The following is a 19,540-nucleotide window of genomic DNA, read 5'->3' on the forward strand; positions in this document are numbered from 1 at the left end:
AAAGTCAATATTGTTACTTAGCGTTTATTGTAACAAATAAAATAACATCAAAACGAATAGTTACGCCTAACACTAAACAAGCACATGGACAATACAATACATTGGACAGGCACAAAACATTCAACATTCACTCATCCTCCACTTCCTCCTCGAACTCGCCCTCGTCATCCGCCGTCGCGTCCTGGTACTGCTGGTACTCCGACACCAGGTCGTTCATGTTACTCTCCGCCTCGGTGAACTCCATCTCATCCATACCTTCACCAGTGTACCAGTGCAAGAAAGCCTTCCTTCTAAACATAGCAGTGAACTGCTCAGAAATCCTCTTGAACAGCTCCTGTATAGCGGTGGTATTTCCAATAAAGGTAGCAGACATCTTCAAACCACGGGGAGGTATATCGCAGACGGCGGTCTTGACGTTGTTCGGGATCCATTCGACAAAGTAACTGCTGTTCTTGTTCTGGATATTGAGCATCTGCTCGTCCACTTCCTTCATGGACATGCGTCCGCGGAACACTGCGGCGACGGTTAGGTATCGCCCATGGCGCGGGTCACAAGCCGCCATCATGTTCTTCGCGTCAAACATTTGCTGCGTGAGCTCCGGCACCGTCAGGGCGCGGTACTGCTGGCTGCCGCGTGACGTCAGCGGAGCGAAACCAGGCATGAAGAAATGTAGCCGTGGGAAAGGTACCATATTCACGGCGAGCTTCCTCAGGTCCGCGTTCAGTTGCCCAGGGAACCTGAGACACGTTGTCACGCCTGACATAGTCGCAGATACCAGGTGATTCAAGTCACCGTAGGTTGGGGTCGTCAGCTTCAGGGTTCGGAAACAGATGTCATATAGCGCCTCGTTATCTATACAGTAGGTTTCATCGGTATTTTCGACCAACTGATGTACAGAGAGGGTCGCGTTGTACGGCTCTACTACAGTATCCGATACTTTCGGGCTAGGGACTACGGAGAAGGTGTTCATTATCCTATCAGGGTATTCTTCCCTGATTTTCGAAATAAGGAGAGTCCCCATTCCAGAGCCTGTTCCACCTCCAAGAGAATGAGTTAGCTGGAAGCCTTGGAGGCAGTCGCAACCCTCGGCTTCCTTCCGTACGACATCGAGTACTGAGTCAACCAGTTCAGCGCCCTCTGTGTAGTGACCCTTGGCCCAGTTGTTTCCAGCGCCTGACTGTCCGAATACGAAGTTGTCAGGGCGGAAGATTTGTCCGAAGGGTCCGGAGCGCACGGAGTCCATGGTGCCGGGCTCGAGGTCTACCAGGACCGCGCGCGGCACGTACTTGCCGCCCGAAGCCTCATTGTAGTAGACGTTGATGCGTTCTAATTGCAGATCGGAGTCTCCATTGTAGGCACCCGTGGAGTCGATGCCGTGCTCGTCAGAGATCACTTCCCAGAACTGGAACAGAAATAGTTAACAATAAGCACGGGGATGACATAAAGCCTACTACGACTTATTAGAGTCCCTAGGAACTTGTCTTTTTCGAGTCTGACGGCGGCGTGGGATATGTAACGAATATGTAAGTACGTAGTGGAGTAATAAGATCCTTACCTTGGCTCCGATCTGATTTCCGCATTGCCCGGCCTGGATGTGGACGATTTCCCTCATTTTTGTAAAATTCACAAAAAATTTGGTGCCGAAATTCTGGTAATGAATTTACTTCAGTTTAATTTATCATCAAACGTTAGAAATAAAAAAAAACTATAAAAAATTGTTACGTATCACTGCATGTGTATAGGACACGAAATTTTCTCGTATAATGAGATTATTGAATTCTTTTGTCAAACGGTTTGAAAATTTCAAATTTGTTTAAAAATAATTTATTTGTGTCAAAAAATTCTCGGAAGCCAGGCATTTTTATTAAAACCTTTTTGGCCACAAAATAAATTCTTTAAAAAGGATTTACTACAAGATGGTTCGTGTCGTAACGAAAATTCCACTGCAAATCGCCTGAAAGTAACGTAGTATTTATACATCCATACTGATGTGACTTGTGTCGCAAGATTTAAAATCTGTTGTTGTAGTGTATCAACGACAATATGCATGCAACAACTGGTCCCTAGAGCCCCATTCCTGAATTTCATACTATGACATGACTATATGACGCTGCTATGGGAACAGTTTAGTACCCTATCATGAACTTAAAGGCAGTGCTTATGCAGACGCAATGTCTATTGAAAGGTAGGCAATTAAGTCATGTGCTGTTGCTTTATCGTAGCGTCTGCGTTGTCTACCATCGACAGTGCTTATACACTGTAGGTATAAACGCTAATGTAATGATGTGATGTGACTATCATTAGAACATCGATGCCATCGTAACGGCCCTTTCACACGGCAGTCCAGTTTTTTACAGGATACCGTTTTTTGCAGGATCCCGTTTGATCGCAAAAGATAATATATGCTAGTGTTCACACGAGCAAACCGCATGCAGGATCCTGCAAAATGCTGTTCCCGTCGATTTGAAACTGGATCGTTCGTTCAGTATAAAGCGGGAATCCTGCAAAAACGGACGCTGTGTTCACACGTAGTACAGTTTTGCAGGATACAGTAAAATGCCGGTCCCGCAAAACTGGACTACCGTGTGAAAGGGCTGTAAGGGTGCGTTCAAACAGACCGGCTCGGAGAGAAGAGCAAATTCTTAACACGTTGAAAATCAAGTACATAGTGTTTGTAGTAAGGTTTATTTTTGGCTGTGCACTGCTTTTGTCATAAAAGAATGCTCGAAATATAATTCTAATGGGTCGATTACACCTAACGAGTACAGTGGTGAGTCAGTAAATAAGCTACTCGGCCTAGTAAACAAATTGGGATTCTAGTGACTCTCTCGCCTCTTTTTTCGACCGAGTACTCGGCCGAGCACTCGTTAAAGTGTTTATACCAACTGAGCACTCGGCCGAGGATACTGACTCGCCGCTGTACTCGTTAGGTGTAATCGACCCATAAGGCACTTGTCTCACCGGCAACGATTAACGAGCAACGAGTAGAGCTAGAACTAGAAACGAGTTAGCGAGACGCGGGGAGCGAGTGCGTAGTTCCGATATTTGTTTAGCTCGGCTATAAGCGAGTGTGCCGTTGTGTGATATTTAATATCGGAACTACGCACTCGCTCACTACTTAATTGTACTCGTAATTACTATTCAATACTTATTTATCTCAATAACTGCTCTATTATAATGAAACAAGTAGGTTATGATTATAGATTTTGTTTTATTCGGGACATACACAAGGACATACACAAACACATAACCAAATCTTAATTGCTATTCTACACCCTCTCCTTCCGCTTCTTCGTCAAACTCCCCTTCGTCATCTGCTGTCGCGTCCTGGTACTGTTGGTACTCGGACACTAGGTCGTTCATGTTGCTCTCAGCTTCCGTGAACTCCATCTCGTCCATACCCTCACCAGTGTACCAGTGTAGGAAAGCTTTCCTCCTGAACATGGCCACGAACTGTTCCGCTATCCTCTTGAATATGCTCTGGATAGCTGTTGTGTTGCCAATGAAAGTCGACGCCATCTTCAGCCCTCGTGGCGGGATGTCGCACACCGCAATCTTGCAGTTATTAGGAATCCACTCCACGAAGTATGTGCTGTTCTTGTTCTGGATATTCACAAGTTGCTCATCGACCTCCTTCATGGACATTCGCCCTCTGAATATCGTGGCCACTGTCAGGTATCTGCCGTGTCTCGGGTCGCAGGCGACCATCATGTTCTTAGCGTCAAACATTTGAAGTGTTAATTCGGGTACGGTCAGCGCTCTGTATTGTTGGGCACCCCGTGACGTCAGCGGCGCGAAGCCGGGGGTGTAGAAGTGTAACCGTGGGAACGGCACCATGTTTACGGCGAGCTTTCTTAGGTCCGCGTTGAGCTGACCCGGGAAGCGCAAGCAAGTCGTGATGCCGGACATGGTGGCACAGATAAGATGGTTTAAATCGCCATACGTTGGTGTGGTGAGCTTCAACGTCCTGAAGCAGATGTCGTACAGCGCTTCATTGTCGAGACAGAACGTGTGGTCGGTGTTCTCAACCAGCTGGTTCACCGCCAACGTCGTATTGTACGGCTCCACTACGCAGTCCGAGACTCTCGGACTCGGAAATACAGAGAATGTCAGGATGATTCTGTCGGGATACTCTTCGCGTATTCTGTTGATAAGGAGTGTGCCGAGACCGGAGCCAGTGCCGCCGCCAAGTGAGTGTGATACTTGGAAGCCTTGCAAACAATCGCAGCCCTCTGCTTCTCTGCGGACTACATCGAGGCAGGACTCAAGGATCTCCACACCTTCGGTGTAATGGCCTCGTGCCCAGTTGTTCGCGGCACCGTTTTGTCCATAAACGAAGTTGTCCGGCCTGTAGAGGCAGCCGAAGGGGCCGGAGCGCACGGCGTCCATAGTCGCAGGCTTGAGGTCCACCAGGATGGTGCGGGGGACGTACTTGCCGCCGGACGCTTCATTGTAGTACACGTTGATGCGTTCTAGTTGGAGATCAGAGTCGCCGTGGTAGCACCCGCTCGGGTCGATCCCGTGCTCGTCAGAGATCACCTCCCAGAACTGTGAAAAAAGGCTTTATTGAGAAACAATGTAAAAAACAAGGACCCATATCTTGGAAACGCCATCACAACAATCTACAGTGGAACCTGGAGAGATTAACTCACCTTTCCGCCAATCTGGTTCCCGCACGAACCAACCTGAAGGTTAATGATCTCCCTCATCTTGGAAATTTATCGTGCAGGTAAAATACTTGTAAATTTATCGTATAAAATTATCGAAACTTGTTCAAAAAATTGATGCTTAACATTAGCTTAAAAACTAATAAAAAAAGTAAAAAAAATCTCTACGCAAAAATTACACCGTGTGCATTTTACGTCGGATTTCAGAAAAGTGAAATCAGAAATGGCATTTTTGACGTCCTAGAATTTTGAAATGAAATTCTAGAATATTACCATGCTATTTAAAGTTTTTATGAAACAAACGTAACTGCTGGTGCGATTCCCATAATCAGAAAGTGCCTTTTTCAATACTAAGTTTAAACATTTCTATTAACGCACCTGAAATATTCAAAGATTTACTTAACTACCCACCAAGAATAAATAGCATAATTTTCACAATACAAGACTTAACTGCCATCTCATAACATTTTCACGAACTAACAAAACACTGAAACATATTTCAGTCAACTGTCCTTTTGACGAGAATACATAAGACGTAGCGAAAAGTTCATCGTTCCCCCGTCAGATGTCCCGAGCGGTCCAGTGGGGTTGTTTTGTTTTCAGCGGCGGCGTACTGTCACTATTGTCATGGCGCTCGCGTGAAATGTCACCGAGGTAGCGAATCGTTTATACAATGTAAATTATTAGCTTATCCTGTATGATGTAGTTGTGTTTAATGAGTGCCGTGTGTGTGGTGTGCGAACGCCCGTGGAGTGATGTCAGTGGCCGGTGGGAATGCGAGCGCGGAAGAGAAAAAACCAGGTTATTGTGAGGATAGCACGGACAGCGACAATGACACGGAGAGGAAGAGGCTGCTGCGGAGGATATCAACAAGCAAGTGCGTCGGGAGACTAGTGAGTACCATCCCACTGACACAATCATTAAAGGAGCTGTTGTTTGGGCTTGGGCGTGCCAACTGTCAAACGAGCGGGGAAGGGGGGCTCCATGTGCCCAGACCCAATTTTCGAAGATCAATTTTTCAAGTCATAATGTTTGTTTAGCGACGGTATTAAATTTTGTGTGCTCAAGTAATGAGATGTGGAGTTTGACCTATTTGGGGAGGCGTAGCGTGGAGCGAGGGGAGCGTACGGTGACAATGATTTCCCCAGGATAAAGTTGATCCTTCATACCTATTTATTGATCTTCTTTACGTACTCCGACAGGTGGTTCAACGAACTGAGCGATGCTTGAAACAATGCATTTGTTATTAAATACAAGGAATTGATATTTTACTCCAGTTTATTTAATATTTCGTCAAAATATCTTCACAAGTTTGAGTGGGCGTTCTATTTTTGTTGTCCGCGTTAGTTTTCGACACGATGATAAATCGCTTGAGCCAATAAGAGCGCCATGGATTTTGGCGGTAAAATATTGTTCAGTTAGGAAGACTGATTGCCGAGAGCTTTTCTAGTAAAAGCTTTTCTTTTGTTCATTTAATTAAATTGTGTTAGCTCATTTTGGTACAGACGTAGTACAATTATGGTATTAAAATGGCAGCATTTGTGTATTTTATGTGAGAAATGTCCATTATTTTAAAATAATAGGCAACCTTTATAATTTAAGTTATTGGTTGGCCTTATTTGATGGTATCGACCCGTGGCGGTTGCCAATATTTGCATATAAACGCGGTTTTACCGAACTAACTACTTATCTGCTAATGGATTGCGTTTTCGTATGTAGGTACCTACAATTTATGTATGCAAAGGGTCAATTTATCGCCGGCTCGAATTACCATGGAGTTGTTCCACTAAATTAGTTAATTTGTAGTTTTTGAATGGTGTACAAAAATGAGCAAGCCTTGAATTTTAGTACATCAGTTTTGTCAATAGTTATACCTAAGAGGTGTTAGGAAGCCCATGTACTGAAAACAAGTTTCATTATATAAAAAAATCTACCTATTGTAAGATGCGTTTCAAGGCAAAATATTATCATTTACGTATCAAGACGTAACCTAATTTCGAAACTACTATGCCACATCTACTATCTTACACAAACTACGTTATCACATGTCAGAAATGTCAGCTGTCAGTACAGTCTCTCAACTGTCAGCATTATGGGCACCCTACGTTTTGCCGCGTCCGGCCACGGATGTCCGGTAGCTGTCAATCTTTTGACTGTTCCGGTTTTGTGTGCCTTCCATGACACACATCCCTGGTTCGATTCTCATTTGTAAAGAGGTCTGTTTGTATGTAAAGCATAGCAATATGGCCTTTATTTTATATACTAGCTGTTCTCCGTGGTTTCCTAGGGAACTACTTTCCGAAAATGCCTATGTCTTCTCTAAGCCTCTAGACAAGCTATGTACTAAATTCCATTTCAATCGGTTTAATAGTTAAGGCATGAAACCAGATGGACTTACAGTGTTATTTTTGCATTTGTAATATTAAGAGAGAGCTACAGAGAGCCTGTTTTTTTAGTTCATTTTGTCATCAATTTATTCGTATCTTTATATTAGGTAAGTATACGAAAATATAAATTCCATTAAAAAATCATCTTCAACCAAAAAAAAATACTCCATTTTACTCTTACTTATTTGAGCTCACAATTAATTGAAAAGGAGATATTTTCCCAACTTTTTTGTGCCAATTTCCGTCTTAGTTTTTGTGGCTCTATTTGGGAACGGAAGAACACGTAATATTATTTCAAAAAATTCTATTAACTTCGCCTGAATAGGTTTGGACGTGAAACCAATTTACATAAGTGCTTTTTCAAATTATCAAATATACTTACTTCATAATACGGGGGAGGTATATAGAGGCAGTATTCAATTACGCTTGATTAATTAAACTAGAAACCACCAGTTTAGTAATTAGTAGATGATCGATAACCTTTTATGACACCACAAACTGCGGTTAGGATATAACAGTATATGATTTCCACATGTGTACATACCTGGTACCTATACCTACCTTGTACCTATATCTTCGTGGTAACTACTAAACTACGGAAACAAAAAACAGTTTCTCGTTATCCTATCCTAGCTATCCTATAATCCAGGTCTCGTCAATCTACGTTTATAGAAAGTTTAGGAATTTTCAGTTTACCCTGCCTGTAAAATCACGTACTAGTATGACAGTAGTCATATCTTAATTTTGTGAAAACCTTTTAAACTACTATTCAAAAATCGCTGAACCATTTCTAGGAAGAACCACTTAAAAGCTTAGTCCATCGTATTCCAATTAGAGATCAGTAATCCCAATCCAATTAAAATTACGTATTCACATCGGAAAATCTAATTACAAAATAGAAAAAAAGGAACTATCCATCTTCTATCTGAAGTGGTGACAATGAGTTTGGTACTGCATTGGAATTTCAACTCTATCTTGAAGAGAATAGAGTAGGTATTGGAATACGGGCTTCAGAAAAAGGGGGGACGATGAAGTAGTATTTCCGTAGTATGCGTTTTATCCGTAGCAATCAAATTATACCTGAGATACGGACTGTGGACGGGTCAAATTGCATCGCCATTTTGTTCATTGCTGTGATGTCTTATTTTCACCCAGTTTGTCCAAGTCCTACCTAAATGCTTAAACCTTTTTCTTTGCTGTCATTGGCTACATTTGGTCAATTCGCTATTGGTCAGTTCGGTACATGAGAAACAATCTAAATAAGTGATTTAAGCTAGATGTAAAAGGAAAGAAAAGATTCATCCCAATTTAGGTCTCATTAAAATTACGTAAAATACATCATAAAATTAAGCTCCCATAATCCAAACAAAAATTGAACAGACTAAATAAAATCTTAAAGTTTAATGCTTATTTTACGATTCGCGAGAGCAATGACCGCTCGTACACACACATTTACACGTACACACACACCTACGCAAGTTGTGTTACGTATCCGTGTACTCGTTGGCTTTCGTCCAAAAGTGCGAAGTAGTGCGTTGTGACATTAATTGATTTACTATAACGTATATGTTCCGTTGAACAAGGCTCTTTTATTTTGGTATTAAATAAAAATGAGTTCACGATGTCTTCGTTCTTATTTGAGGATTATATGCGTAAAGTTTTACGTCCACTTTTACTCATCATCCTCCGAGCCTTTTCCCAATCATGTTGGGGTCGGCTTCCAGTCTAACCGGATTCAGCTGAGTACCAGTGCTTTACAAGAAGCGACTGCCTATCTGACCTCCTCAACCCAATAACCCGGGCAACCCGATACCCCTTGGTTAGACTGGTGTCAGACTTACTGGCTTCTGACTACCCGTAACGACTGCCAAGGATGTTCAATGACAGCCGGGACCTACAGTTTAACGTGCCATCCGAAACACAGCCAATGGTGTCTAAGATATACTTAGAAAGTACATACAAACTTAGAAAAGTTGCATTGGTACTTGCCTGACCTGGGATCGAATCCGCGCCCTCGTACTTGAGGTTGGTCCTTTACCCACTAGGCCACCACGACTTTTACTCATATTTCAGGAATTGTTGGTGAAAATGTATTAGATTCACCAGTGTGAATAAATACTCCAATATCGTTACTATAAATTTATGCTTACATGACTTACAATATGGCTTTTACAGAGACAGAGATTTAGACACATAGACAGCTTTTACAGGAAACACACCAACTGTGACAACTTTTACATCGAGAAAGTGAACAAATAAGATGACCTAGCTTTCTTTTATATCTTCTCAAACCTCAAAGAACTGCATACAATGCTACTGTCACACACATGCTGATTTTTAATACACACACTCTTATTCTCTGTATATTCTACTAGCAGTTTTCCCGCGGTTTCACCCGCGTCCCGTGGGAGCTACTGCCCGCACCGTGATAAAATATAGCCTATGTTACTCGCAGATAATATACTTTCTAAATGGTGAAAGAATATTTAAAATCGGTCCAGTAGTTTTTGAGTTTATCCATTACAACCAAACAATCAAACAAAGTTTTCCTCTTTATAATATAAGTATAGATTGCTAAGGAAAATCTCGCTAGTAATCTCATAGCATAATTTCCATACTAATTATTTCTCTCATAAACGGAACTAGGCTCATATCCATAGTTCCGTGGAAGTCAGATCGGAATGTCATTAAGTGACGTCATACGCTTGCGGTGTCGTTGTGGCATCTCCTATAGACGGTATTAGATATTGTTGCACCTCACTCGTATGTGAAACCATGTGGGAGATTGAAGGGGAAGGTAGTTTATGGATATAATTAGATTCTCGTATACCCTTTGGCCTTTCGACTAGCTCATTTTGAAATGGTTGAAGAATGCAGTTGTGAAATCTGACTCAGACATCCTCATCTTATTTCGTACTAGATTAAATTGTTCTTTTGTTTTCTGACCAACCTTTTCCAACTGTATTGGTGTCGGTTTCCAGTTAGACTGGAAGTCGGGAGTGGAGTTTTGTACATGGAGCGACTGTCTGTCTATTTATATCGGGTATAATTTAGGCGGTCACCAAAAATATTTTTAAGACTCTAAGCTGAGGCACCAAATAAAATAAACAACTCCAAAAAAAAAAAATTGACTTTATTAAAAGGGCACTAAAGTATATAATATTGTGATCCAAAAAAAAATAAATAACATCAGAAATATCGCAAATCTCGCACAAATATTATTTTTGGTTCCCAAAATGGATTAATGGTCACCAAATTCTATCCAACTAAAAGATTAATATTACTACCAAAAAGTGAGTGACGAAAACGAATCGCTGCAAAACCGTCTCCACGTAGTCTTGTCTGCCCTACCCCTAGAGTGCAATTCAAAACCGCGTAGGCGCGGAGGGGCGAGGCGGCCTGCGAGATGAGGCGCAGGTAGTTTTGAGGCTCGCCGCCGCGGCTGAGGCTGGCCGGCCGAGCCGGCCAGCAAGCCGAAGCTGCGGTGGTGAGCGTGAAGACCATCTGCGACGATAAGCTCGCATGGGACCGCCGGAGCCCTGCAGCGCCGGAGCCGTGACAGAAGCCATGCTTGCTGCATGTTGGGTGCTTACATTTTAAACGTACTGAGTTACACACAAATTCATATAACAATAAATAAGCGACGTACGTTTGGGAACCCCAGTGTATTAATTGGTATTTGGGAAATATTCTAGTGATCGTTAGCTTTTTTAGTCTAACAAAAATGACCAAATTAGGAGTCATGGTATTACATAATTGGTAAGATCTAAGTAGTGAAAATATATAATATTTGGTCTAAAGTGTATTTTAAAGGCGTCCATATATTTTTTTAGTAGTCAATAATACGAAAAAATGGTTTTAGTTAATAATATTTTTGGAAACGTTATTTGGTGACCATTTATCCATTTTGGTAACCGTTTAGAATTTTTTTGGTAGTAAAATAGGTACTTTTTTGGGTGGTGTTTAAACACAAGCCATTTATATCAACCCAACACGATACCCTAGTTTATTTAGTCATACCATAGACTGGTTGAGAGACTTTCATGCTTCTGCTACCTACTTGCTCCGACAACTTTCTTTTGTTTTAATACAAGCATTTTTTTCCACAGAAATGAAAACAGAAGAAAATGCACAACTTTAAAGAATCCCAACACACTATTTCCGCATTCCCAAATGTAGTCACACGTTGAACACACTCGAGCACATTTCCTACAACGTTGTTCGTTGCGCTGAGTGCACTTGTGACCGCGAGCACGATGTAATGGGCTGTATGTTGCTCCGTTGTTTCGAGTGGGTGCACGACCCGGCCGCGGTTAGGTGCACAACTGCGAATATGTTAGGTGCAACAAGCGGCGCAATTTTGTGTGATATAGCTTAGGTTAGTTATTAAGCTTTAAATTATATAATAGCATTTTAGCTTCCCGTGTTCTAGGAAAATTTTAAAAGGGGTGCAAAGTTTCCTCATCACGTAATCATAAATTAAAATAACGAGCCACTTCTGCGCACAAGTGCAATTTATATCCTACTAGTTTTTCCCACGGGCTTACCCGCATTTCTACTTCGGTAGGAGAACTTTAAAATCAGATCAGAAGATCCAGAGATTACCCCATACGACGTTATAAACTCTTCTATGCATACGGAGAGAGAATATTATAATGAGTGCCGTGCCCATAGAAGAAATTCTGAAAATAAGTTTACAGTATGCAAGGTAGCACATTTATACCTAAGTAATATTCCTCTACAGTAGACTGTACTATGAGCACAAAAAATGTTTAATTACTGCAAGCAAGGCAGTGACGATTAAAACCACTACTTTTGTTTGAACACTTTTCATTCTTACTGTACGTGGTACATTTTAGACAAAAGGTTTTTTACAGAACAGAACAATAAACTAGCGTATAAATGAAACCAAGTACGGAATACTTTTTTTCTTCGTAAGAGATTTAAAAGCTACCAATGTAGTTATTTGTGTAGTGGTGGAAAAGATAGGTTTTTTAAAGAATCCAATTTGTTATTGTGCAGTTGCATATCAAAGGCATTTTTGTAGTTCTTTTGTTTTATTGTGGCACAAATCCATCCCCGTTGATATACGTTATGTAGCAAATACATAGTCCAAACCACTCCTGAATATTTTTTTGCAGGCGCTTTTATACTACACGATTTTCACGACAACTACCGATTCAAATGATGTTGCTAACGATGTATAGGGCTTAAAAATTAATCGAGCGAAAAATACGCTGTAAAACAAATTCTTTGTTACTAAGTTATTATAATCAACTAATCGTAACCAATTTCTTATTTTATTACATTTATAGCTAGTAATTTCCTACAACCCAAATAAAATCGCGTTCATTAAAATAAACACTATAATGGTTCGTTCCGACCAGACGTTGGTATTTAGCCACCACGAAGGTTTTATTCCTCGTTTATTAATTAAGCGGCAAAAATTCTACGCTTTCAAATGAATTATGGTCGGAATAGAAATTATTGTGGCACCGCGGCCCTTTGTACCCGTTTTATTAATTTTAATTTTAAAATGTTTTATTGTTACGACGTAACAGCCGTTTAAAAATGATTTTATTTCGTGGAATAAATAAAAATGAAGTACCTATTTAGAACACTTTTGTATTTCTTCAGTCTTGCTATGGCCTGGTCGCCTTATAGGTAGATCGTTTTCTGAACTCAATAGGTACAGTAGACTGCACATCAGTGGTAACTGTCATGCACCTTAACTCAATAGTAATAAGTACGACTTTCCTATAAAACTGTTACCTCTGACCTGCAGTTGACTGTACACAGGAATCCCCCGATTTTTCAATAAAGGACTTTGAGAGTGTGGAAATATGGATTACCTAAATACCTATGTGTGCGCACTCAGACACGCTTATATTGTCAGCACGGCCCACTTTGCTCGATATAATTATAACCAACTAATTATAATAATTCTCTTAAAACTTCATTTACCTTGTTTACCTTTAAATCCTCAGTATAGAAAGCTCAAAGTTACAACAACATAAATTATAGGCGTCGCGAATTCTCCGTTTACAAACGCCTTAGCTTTCAATGTCCTCAAAGTGTTAGACATGATTACGGAGTAAGGAATGATGAGCGGAGATGCCATAATGCAGGTAAGTCAGGCGCCTTCTTGTAGGTCAAATTCGGTGGGCATGACCAAAGTGACCAGTTACGAGTGAACTAACGAGGCGTTTGGGTTCTTTGAGAGATCTGTCAACGATTTTTTGTATTACGAAAAACGCTAGGACCCGAAGAAGGCGTATAACCACAGGTATAACGGCGGACGCAGTAACGTTCCTCGTCCCCCGCACATTCGCATTTCGGCGCGCTACTTAGGAGATGTTTCGTTATGGCATCTCCAGTACTTAGTCATTTTGTTCTCCATGGACTTGATTCTATCGTCAACTTTCTGTGAAGCTAATTAAGTATTCGTGTCCTTTGTGTTAAGATTAAAAACGGTACGAGTAACCTTCAAGAGGACTTTCTTATTCCGAACGTGAGTTTTATTTGTTTAGGCGAAAGGTTTGTGAATAATTGAGCGCTTAATAAGAGGGAAAAGGGCCGGATAGTGACGGAATTTTGAAGTAGTTTTATTTAATTTTTTAGTTTTTACGTTGTTAAGAATAATTAAGAATCGTCTTTCTTTTATGTATCAGGTAAATATAACGAGTTCGTTGACAGCTCTTAGCCTTGAATCCTTTTCGTTCGAGGACACTTTGTATATATGTATATTCCATGAGTAAAAAGACGAACCGCTTATTATTTTAACCTGATACAAGTGATACACTAGATTCTATTTTTTTAACATACCAATTTTTTTCTGTAATTTTAAGCTTAAAATGGCAAATATCGACAATTTAGAAGGAATAAGTATTTCTCTACAAAATGATTCGTATCGAAAATATCAAAGGACCGATTCCATGAATCGAACTTTGATGCTATATTTTATGCGCGGTAAATATAAAATTAGAGGAACTCCATATTGAAGTTATGGCGCAAATAAAATTGTATTTCGCACTGTGCTCGGTGCATTTTTATTTTATGCAATTTGCTATTTACGTTTTCTTTATTCGTCGGTAGGTACAAAGTATACGTAGTTCTGTCGCACCGACTCACGGTTTTTTATTTTATGGTTATTAAATAAAGGAAATGATGATATTATAAATTGTTTTTAAAGTACATTTTTATATGCCAGCACGACGGATGAAGACAAATCCTGAATTATAGTTCCAATTAACAGCTAATCTATATTATACTCATATTCTTATGTCATTAAGTTTTTCGACCGGGGCTGCGAGATTGTTCGAAAGAGTTAAAGCGGCCCTGGTACATAAAAGACTTAAGAAGCAACATGGTGGGTTAAGTTAAGAGTCTGACAGTCCCTCACGCTGCACCCGGGAGGGTCATTTGATGATTTCCCATAAAAAACGTTAAACTACCTATCGCTGGACAAAAAATATCAATATAAAAGCGTTATTAATACTGAAGTGTCACAAACAGAGTCCGCCATTTTTCTTTTTAATTCCGCATGTCTAGCTAAGTTTTCCGCACGGTTAAGTTCACGTGGTATTAAGACGTCGTCTGGACTTTCGAGGAGGAAATGTAAATTCAATTTTATTTACTAGCATTGAAATAAATTTAGGTAAATATGAAGAAGTGACGAATTAGTAAATTAATATATGTAGCAACATAACGGAATTTACCATTTTTGTTTAAAAACATCTATATAAAAACAGTTTAAATTCTAGTATTCCAATTCCAATTATGACAGCGATTCGGTAGCTATAAAAAATGAATTATGGTATTTAATCACCATTTGTAGGCATTTTTTGCAGTTATACTACACTTAAAAAAGCTGTACATAATAACTAATAACACGTCACACATCATCACTTTTATCACACTCATTATTTTTCCTAAAACCCATAGCCTTACTAACGACATGTTCACGTGAAACGTCAAAATATTCTCTCTGGTATCTGCCTGAGCGGTTGACGTTAAGCGCTTTAACGCCAATCGGGATGATCCCGTGAGACAGCGCTGCTGAAATCTGTTTTAAGTTCATTTGTTTAGTACCTTTGTTAGTATGCTTAGCTACGGTATTTTGAGTGGTATTTTTAAAAGCACTTTATTTGGGAAAATGCAAGTAGTTTGCTGAATATAATGTTTGGATTTCCATGTTTTAGGGATATTCTCAGTACCAGTTCTTAGAAACTGAGACTTACTTCGGGAATTGTCAACATCATCTCTGATGTCCATTACTAATATCCTAGGAAATTCATTGCCGAACCTACCTGGTTCCCTAAAGGCAAGAAGTGGCTTTATAAATGTCATTTACGCCAAAAAGATGTTTTACAAAGGCAATATTTGTTTGTAATAAAGAATTAACCCTAAACGACTAAATGTAAGTAAAAACGTTGCACCATATTAAGACGTTACCATTACGGGACCAAACATGAAGACGCGATTCTGCACCGTATATCTATTTCTGAGTTGCCCTTCATCACATGTACCTTATCTGTAATTAATAATCCTTTCCCCTGTTTCACAAAGTAACGCCAGTATGTTTGTCTGTCACTAGCCGGTGGTCAAGGAGGGTTACCTGATGAAGCAGACGCGCAGCTTCCAGCGATGGCAGCGCCGGTACTTCAGGCTGCGCGGGCGCACGCTCTACTATGCCAAGGAGAAAGAGGTCAGTGGTAGCTATAAGTTTGCTATTATTTTGAAAAAATGTTTTTAGCCCGACGTTTAAAACAAATATGTGGATACCTACCTCGTTGGTATTTTACATATACCGAACGTATTTACTTATTTTATGTACGCGCACGTGTGTCTTAATAAAAAATGTTAGTGTATGTTCGCGCACAAAGGTTGGAGTTTCACGGACATATTAGGAATGTTCGCAGGCAATTTGTTAATGTTTGTTAGTGCGAGTAGTAGACCAGAAGAATAGTTTGTGTGCGTCATAATGCAGCACAAAAATGATTTTAAATAGATGTTGTATTAAGTTTATTTTAGAGAGTAGTTGTTTTTCTTTTGCTAGAAAATGTGACATGTTTACTTCATGTCACCACTTTTGTGTGCGTAACTATGTATGTATCATCCAACAAAGACTTGTTATTGTATTCTAACTTAGACGTGACAAAAAAATCTAGTACATTCGATATCGCATATCATATTTTCTTGACTTAATTTTATTAAAATAATAATATCATCATCATCACCTCAACATAGGACGTCCACTGCTGAACATAGACCTCCCTCTTAGATCTCCACAGATACCTGTTGGAGGCGACCTGCATCCAGCGTCTTCGGGCAACTTTTATAAGGTCGTCTGGCCACCTCGTTGGTGGACGTCCTACGCTGCGCTTGCTAGTCCGTGGTCTCCACTCCAGCACTTTTCAACCCCATCGGCCATCTGCTCTGCGAGCAATATGGCCTGCCCATTGCAACCATTGCCATTGCCATTGTTAAAATAATATGTACCTACTAAAATATAGTCAAAGCCACGAACTAAAAAGTATAGCAAAAGATGCTTATTTTTTCTTATATTCCCTATCACATATTTTGTTTCGTTGTTCAAACCAATTTCCTCATACAATACATTATTACCATAATATAATGGAGAATTCGTTTTACATAAATATACAGGTATACTTTATAACTAGGTGTGCCCCGCTGTGTCACTCGCCTACGCACGAAATTCTTTGTCAACCTTATTTTATTCGGTCTTTAGATTCGCATGGTTAAATAACACATTAAGATAGTATTTATATACGGTAATAGCTAAATGGTTAATATGGCTGAGTCAATTTCGATAAAATTTTATATAGGAAAAAAATGAACCCTCAAAAATGGTTTCGAAGTTTTAGATGAATTTATTATTGCATTTATGTATGTCTTCAAACAAACAAACTTTCACTTTTTACGTATTAGTATCTAGATATGGTTTTTCTATAGTCAACGACAAAATATTGTAATATAGAAACTTTTCAAGATGGCCGCCGTAGTAATTTCCGAGATTGACGTAAGTGGAACATCTCGCTGCTAGGATGCTGTGGCGGGATAACGCGTGCGTTCAATTAGATTTATAATGAGATTTTTATTTATAAAGCTTTATATATTATCTGGTTTTATATACCAGCTAAATAATTCGAAAGATGAGTAAGCGTGGAGACACTTGGTCGTAGCACGTAGGCTTTACCGCGTAGCCCTTGTTGCTACGCGCTACGCTTTACTACGCCGTAGTCAACATTACTTAAGACGATTTTTTTAATTGTGAATAAAAAATAGATTGATCAATATATTGAAAAGAAAAAACAACGTATGTGGTAAATAATGAAATGTATGGTAGCGTTGTTCGCTCAACTAATGGGTTTCGTTGAAATATGCATTTGTGTTTGAATTGTAGCCATAGTGTATGTCACTATGGTTTCATCGATTTTATGTCATAAAACTTTTCGTAGTAGTAATTTTTAGCCATCGACGTAAAAATAGCGGTGTTATGAGTTTAACCGCTATGTTTGTCTGTCTATAACGGCCGGTTCACACATGTCTCCGTTTTACTGTTCCGTTTTATCGTGTACGTTTTTTTTTTCGTCGATGGCGTATGTAGTTGTATGAGTGACTTCACACATGGCACAGTATTCTGTATACAGTAAAAAATATCGTTCCGTAAAAAAAATACATTCCGTTTTGTCATCGAATACTGGACGACGGAACAGTAAAAATATACGGATACGTAGAATTTTAACGGATAGATGTGCGTGGCGGGCGGAGTGTGCGGGGTGTAGGAGGGGGAGTGATGCGACACGACAGGTTTTGTTTTAATCAAACTGTAAGCACCCTCTCTAGATCTTTGGGCCATAAGTGGATGCTGCTAATAACGTCGAATGTTCTTTCTCCGACGATAGTACCAATACAACACGACAGCGTCCATCCTTGTAGAATAGCGGCGGTATACTGCGAGTTTTCTGTTCACACATCGCATCCAGTAATGACGGATTCGTTGAACGTTATACAGTGCCTATGTGTGAACAGCGCATAAATTTATGACGTATCCGTTAAAAACGTACCACTAAAACGGACTCCCATGTGTGAACGGGCCGTTAGTGATACCTTAGCTCTTAAATGGCTGAACCGTGGGATACAGGTTTTAGTTAAAACTGGATTAAACTTCTATGTTATTTTTAAACATATTTTATGCGTATTTTGTATACCATGTAGCAAAGAGAAATCAAGAGTCCTCAAACTTGGTCCTTCAATATCAACATTTTGGTCCTTTTCACCCTTAGTGACATGACCCCAAAAATGTTTTTTTACAGCTGTGTTTACGTAGGTTATAAGAATAAGAAAGAATAAGAATAATTTATTGTTTAAAAATTACAAGCAATTGTTTTGATTCCTGAAACTTACACTAGGATTCCCTGTGTCGTAAGTTCCAGGCTCATTCGTTGTCACTTTTACAATTCATGTACAGATTTTGAGGTACTAAAGAGGAGACAGGATTTCATACTATAGGTACATTAATACACAAATCATATGCTCATCCGTTACAATAAATCACATATAAAAAAGAAACAGAAACAAAAACAGTAAGGCTTGCAGTTGGGTCTTGAAAGAATGTTGCTTATATATAGGTTAATACAAATTTTATAAATACATAAATATAGTGTAATTAATTTGTGCAATATGAATATGAATAATTGATGTATATATATCAAATAGTGTAACTATGTGCCTATAAAGTCTTCCGTCATGTCATAGTCCAATGTAAGAAGCCATTTCGTGACCACAGATTTGCATTTAGATGGTGTTAGCTGCAGAATATTGTGTCGATCATTTAGTTTTTTATAGATGTGTGGTCCCATAAAACCGAAAGAACTTCTACCTATGGTCTTGTGGCAACGAATCTTTTCCCAATATACCCTTCTACTTGACCTAATACAAGTATTAGGGGAGGTCTTGTGAAATCTTAGAGTAACAGATAAGATGTAAAGCTGTCTGACTCTTAGAACTCCCACTTCAGTGTATAGTGTGTTAGTGGGGTATCGAAAGGGTCGTCTATAGGCAACTTTGAGTAGAGCTCGCTGAGCTCTTTCTACCTTAATAAATGAGGTTTTGCCTGCTGCGCCCCATGCTGTTATGCAGTAGTTTAGGACAGATTGACAGAGGGAGTAGTACACCATCTTTAGAACTGAGTCATCTGCAATCCTACCCAGTAGTTTAAAAATACGGAGCATCTTTCGAACCCTATTCCTTAAGGCACTCAATTGTTTAGACCAGGACAAACGATTATCTACAACCACTCCAAGATATTTAATCGAATCTGTCTGTTCTATGCGTGGGCAACTACAATTGTCTAAACTGGAGCAGGAGTGCAGCCGTATAGAGGTAACACTGTGAGGGGACGTGCGTTTGGAGACGGCAAAGTGTATTGCTTTCGTTTTGTCTACGTTTAGAGTTAGGAGA

General features: G+C 39.7%; 3 protein-coding genes across 3 annotated transcripts in view; 1 reads left to right on the plus strand and 2 right to left on the minus strand.

Moving 5' to 3' along the window:
- Positions 1–10: 10 nt before the first annotated feature.
- LOC110383084 (tubulin beta chain) lies at positions 11–1,773 on the minus strand. Its single transcript, XM_021343807.3, has 2 exons — positions 1,556–1,773; positions 11–1,402 (listed from the first exon to the last, which is right to left on the minus strand). Exons 1-2 carry the CDS (start codon positions 1,610–1,612, stop codon positions 128–130), a joined length of 1,332 nt encoding a protein of 443 aa, XP_021199482.1. The 5' UTR covers positions 1,613–1,773; the 3' UTR covers positions 11–127.
- Positions 1,774–3,191: 1,418 nt separating this feature from the next.
- On the minus strand, positions 3,192–4,888 carry LOC110376594 (tubulin beta-4B chain). The gene is made up of 2 exons (XM_021335121.3): positions 4,653–4,888; positions 3,192–4,548 (listed from the first exon to the last, which is right to left on the minus strand). Exons 1-2 carry the CDS (start codon positions 4,707–4,709, stop codon positions 3,265–3,267), a joined length of 1,341 nt encoding a protein of 446 aa, XP_021190796.1. The 5' UTR covers positions 4,710–4,888; the 3' UTR covers positions 3,192–3,264.
- Positions 4,889–5,259: 371 nt separating this feature from the next.
- The window catches only part of LOC110376588 (diacylglycerol kinase eta), a 161,553-nt gene continuing 147,272 nt past the window's right edge, over positions 5,260–19,540 (plus strand). The window contains exons 1-2 of the mRNA XM_064034546.1: positions 5,260–5,560; positions 15,651–15,761. Coding sequence (XP_063890616.1) covers positions 5,423–5,560; positions 15,651–15,761 — 249 coding nt within the window. The 5' untranslated portion in view covers positions 5,260–5,422. The remainder of the gene's footprint in view (positions 5,561–15,650; positions 15,762–19,540) is intronic.

The sequence above is a fragment of the Helicoverpa armigera genome, chromosome 5 (genome assembly GCF_030705265.1).
Source record: "Helicoverpa armigera isolate CAAS_96S chromosome 5, ASM3070526v1, whole genome shotgun sequence".
In the NCBI taxonomy this organism is placed as follows: domain Eukaryota; kingdom Metazoa; phylum Arthropoda; class Insecta; order Lepidoptera; family Noctuidae; genus Helicoverpa; species Helicoverpa armigera.